Source organism: Atta colombica, unplaced genomic scaffold (assembly GCF_001594045.1).
Source record: "Atta colombica isolate Treedump-2 unplaced genomic scaffold, Acol1.0 scaffold200, whole genome shotgun sequence".
In the NCBI taxonomy this organism is placed as follows: Eukaryota; Metazoa; Arthropoda; class Insecta; order Hymenoptera; family Formicidae; genus Atta; species Atta colombica.
Window position 1 is genome coordinate 302,127 of NW_017259295.1, and position 4,867 is coordinate 306,993.

The 4,867-nt window shown below is 31.6% G+C and overlaps 1 protein-coding gene across 1 annotated transcript in view; it reads left to right on the forward strand.

Moving 5' to 3' along the window:
- Positions 1-2,652: 2,652 nt before the first annotated feature.
- LOC108687125 (protein phosphatase 1 regulatory subunit 15A) overlaps positions 2,653-4,867 on the forward strand; it is a 2,939-nt gene continuing 724 nt past the window's right edge. Inside the window, exons 1-2 of the mRNA XM_018192739.1 lie at positions 2,653-2,884; positions 3,689-4,663. Of these exons, the coding sequence (XP_018048228.1) occupies positions 3,764-4,663 (900 nt within the window). The 5' untranslated portion in view covers positions 2,653-2,884; positions 3,689-3,763. The remainder of the gene's footprint in view (positions 2,885-3,688; positions 4,664-4,867) is intronic.

Genomic DNA, 4,867 nt, shown 5'->3' on the forward strand with positions numbered 1-4,867 from the left:
CTTTTCCCCTTACTGACTTTTCACTTCTGTTATCTTGGACTCTCAGTGATTATTATGTATTTATTATAGATAAATCGCAAAAAAAGTGAGACGCCAGTGCAGGAATGACAACTCGGACCTGTGATATTGTAATCCGTGCTCACAATCCGTGCACAATGTACATTTATTTAAAATTGTGACGATCTGATTTGTTAGTGAAATGATTTAACTGAAGTGATAACAACAAATGATAACATCCATTCGTCATCTACTTTCGTTAGTGCCTAATCGTTAACTTATAGGTATTAGATAGTGATAGTTATTGCGTGTCTTTCGATATATTTCTAAACTTCTCGATGCTAAAAGTTTTGAACCAAATAAATAATTAAATAGTTAAATTATCTAAATTGCAAGTGTCACAAATTACGAACTGAGTTTCGAATTCCACATCGTTAAAACTTAAGAAAAATTTTTTCCTTTCTGTTTCGTTCAATTTCATTTATTCTTCAGGATTGCATTATTTGATTTATTTTAAATTATGAAATTCTAAGTTGTCCCTTTGAACAAAGGTTCCATCAGAGTTCCTTGTTTTTCTATCATGTGTTTTATCAGCAACAAAAGATATGGTCAACGCAAAGTTTCAAACACTTTTTTAATTGATCAGTTTGTAAAATTGGTCTTCTAATTGGCCCATCAAACGCTTCAAAGCATTGAGACTTTAATCATAGCCAAAATATTCAGGTAGTCATACCTGCAATCAATAGAAAATTTTTTAAAACACACTATCTCCACCAGTATCAAGAATTTGTGGTGGTCAAAGTCTCGCTACAAATGCTTTGAAGCGTTTGATGGCTCAATTAGAAAAAAGAATTTTACAAACTGATCAATTAAAAAACGCTTCAAAACATTTGCAATATCACGTTGACCGTACTTTTTATCTCGACTTTTTTCCTGCGTAAAGGGTCACGTGATCATTTCCATAGGCTCGTATCTAATAAATATGAGGCGCCGACGGGCCCGTAATCTCGTTTTTTCTTTTGTAAACAACTGCATTTTTCTTGCTTTTTTCTCCAATCAATTCATCTTGTTCAATCAAAATAGAACGAACAGATAGAGAGGGAGACTGATATAAAAAAATTGTATTTTTCCCTTTAAAATCGCGATACTTTTATTTCTTTTTAAAATGAGAACCGAGATATTTAAGCCTATTCTACAATGTGCTTTTTGCTTCTTATTATTCTTTTTACTATTTTTTATATCTTGTTTTTTTGCTTCTTATCCAGTTTTTTGTTTTATGTCACCCGAGATAAAAATTAATGAACTTCGAAAGAAGCAAGAAATATAATTGTCGATAAAACGTTGCAAAGGAGAAAAAAGCAAGATAGGAAACAAAGAGCGCATTGTAGAACAGGCTTTAGAAAATGTCATCCTAGATGGCACAAAGAGTTCAAAAAGAATTCAACAGGGTTAGTGGATAATAACTAGTTAAAACATTAAAAGTTAAAAAGTTAATAACTTTTAACTTAACTTAATTAATTTTAAATGCATTAAATTTTAACTTAACTAAATTATTTTTAAACGTTAACTTTTTAACTTTTTTTTAACAATTTTTTAATTTCTTTTAAATATCTTAGAAAAATAATAAGACATAATAAGACTAAGAGCGTATATTCGTAATCTGTTCATATTTTAAGACCATCTTAAGTAATTTCTTAAGATGCTAATATAGCTTTTTGATTGGTTTATGCGGTTATGCCATAAATCTTAAGTCGTAAGAAATTGACCAATTACAGTCAAATATTCTTCTCGCATTCGATTGTAATTGGTCAATTTCTTATGACTTAAAACTTATTAATCACTGATCTTGTATCTTCTCTACACTGACTACATCTGCACTGACTGTTTTTTTAAAGTTATATAACTTTATATAGTTTTATAGTTATATAGTTATATATATTATATAGTTATGTGTTATATATTCATATCACATATGAATAAAAAAATTAAAAATTTAATTTACTTAATAATCTATATTGTAGTTATTTAATCTCATTTTAAGAAAAATTAGAACAGTTTGATCTAAAAAATAATTTTTTTTAAATTAACTTTTTTTTAAACTTAAGTTAATTCAATATTGACTTAACTTACGTTAATTTTTTATTCCTTCTTTTACTTTTAACTTATACTTCTTAAATTTTTAACTTAACTTCATTAATATTGTAAAGCCATTAACTTAACTTTAACTTTATTCAATTAAAAAAAAACATTAACTTACCAACCCTGGAATTCAGTGATATGTCATCATTCTGAAAGAATTCTTATTGCATCTAAAAATGAATTCAAAATTGATGGCATATTACAGAATTCTTTTTGAACTCTTTTGAACTCTGCTATCTGGGATTAGAATGGGATATTTTTTATGACAGTCGAATAAAAAGAAGTTGTGTTTTTTCTTTTGAAACCGCGGAATTTTATTCAAAACATTTTTTCTAAGATAAAAGTAAATGAAAATCTGGGATATGAAGTGATGAAAATAAAAGGGGCGCAGATGTACCCTCTCATTATACGCGCCTGAGGCGGAGGTCTCCGTGTCTACTCACTGCGCATGCGCGCCTCTCCATGTCATCCAGCTGGAAACGATACATGAATACATCACGAATCACGATACTCTCTCATTTTGTAGTTGAAGATGGCCGCTTAAAGTATCTCGTAAACATGTGTTCTCTAAAGATGTACCCGTCTGAGATAGACAACCTCGCCTCTGCGAAATCGACAGGAATTGACACTGCAATCGGTATAGATTATTTAGGGTGTAGAACAAGATCCGCTTTGTCCACATACGATTGCAATTGGGTGGAAAATCCGAAAGGCCACTACATCGTCTGCGAGGACTCTTCTATATCACGTAAGTCAAGAGAGTGTACGTGACATGCGACGCGTACGTCACGCAATACATGCACGTGTATGCGTGTATGTGCATGGATGACTATTCTCAATGACTGATTCTACGTCATATAAAATCTATACGCGCTAAATAATGCGATTACGATGAATGCCCGAAACATGCTTGCCAATGTGCGTAGGCGTCATAATGCATACTACGATGCATCATGTTTCCCATAGCACAGTATTTTTCCATGTAACCATTATTGTTGAGATCCACGATACATATCAGTGATACAGATATGCTAAAAAATATCGGATGATATTCCGGCCAATGTCTCGTAAATACTTAATATCAACACTCTTTGTCAATTGTTCTAACGATTTTGTAATCGGCTGAAGATAAGGAGGATCGTTTTAGATAAGAATTTTTTTTACAAGAATTGAGCCTCAGAAATCAAATAAATGCTTATTGACTTTTCGTTGATAAGATCTTTTATTAATTGGAATTTAGAAGATTGTTGAAAGTAGAGCAAGTTAGAAAAAATAATTAATGATTGTAGAGAAAAAAATCTATTTTGGGATTAAAGAATATATGTATGATATATTAATGAGATCCTAAAGTCGTCTGTTTTACCGACTCAATAGGACTTACATACATTTGATTTACATGTCATTGACACTCACTATGCACTATTACATGGATATCTCAGACATAAATATGTATACATTTTCCAACTAATCTTTTATATTAGATAAACCTAATTCTAAGAACTCAATATTGTTCATGTAATCCGTAGTCTAAACTGAGATTTTTATATTCTAGATCACAGTAGAGCAAAACATCAGCTAAGCTGTTTTGGTGTTGGCCAAACCATATGTCGGATGGAATCTATTAAGTATGGCGATTATGAGCAAAACAGCATCATACGATTGTCTGTTAGACAGTAAGAAGCTTGATAGCTTAGATAACATGAATATTTCAGATTCCATTCAGGTCACCAAACAGATTAATAGCTCAACAATGTCGAGCTCACCCAAAAGTACACGTAGGAAAAGAAAACCGAAGGCGCGCAAAAAGAAGAGAACTAAAGGGAAATACATGACCAAAGTACGTTGTATAGCAAATTCTTTGAATTACAATTATTGCGAAGATAGCAATAATAAAATGCCTGATGCAGAAGAAAATTCGATTCGATCGCTGACAGTATCGGAAAGCTCCATCGATCTTGAAGATTGGATCGTTTTTGGAGACGACGAATTGTATGAAACATGTAATAAACAAAGAACGAAAACATCCTCTCCTATTGAAACACATTATACACCTATTTTCAATTCTTCAATGAGGAACAACGATAATTCTTGCAAGGATTCCAACAGCGATGCTTCCATTCGTTTGCGATCATTATCAGAAAGTTCCACCAATTCTGAAGACAGTAATTATGTTTCTATAACTTTAGACGAGGAAGAAGCAACGGAAAGGCCGAGAAAGCATTACGATTGTTTAACGAAGATGAACGACGAACGCCACAAGGATTATAACAGACAAATGCAGAAGAATTTGTTTCAACACCGCCGATTGCCGTCAGACAGTTCTGAATGTTCTGATGACTTTATTAGTTTCGAAAATACGGATTCTAATAATTCCGAAAATACTTATACTTCTTCCTTTGCTACTGAAGAAGTCGATGGCTGTGTTGAGACGAACTTACACGATGGAGACAACCAGCTAGATGACTCGATCATCTTTGCTGATAACTTTGAAGATAGTGAAGAATTAAAAAACACGCAAACAAAAAAGGTATTTAAGAGCTCTCAATACTTACATTAGGCATCTTATATGGTTTCAGAAACGATAAAATAGGAAAATTTATTGTAAATATAGTATATTAAAATTAAAATTAAAAATCTTTAAAGGCTCAGCGAACTAATAAATTCAATAAAATTCATATAAAAGTTAAATAAGCCAAGCACTTACAAAAAAGAATATATATATATATATATA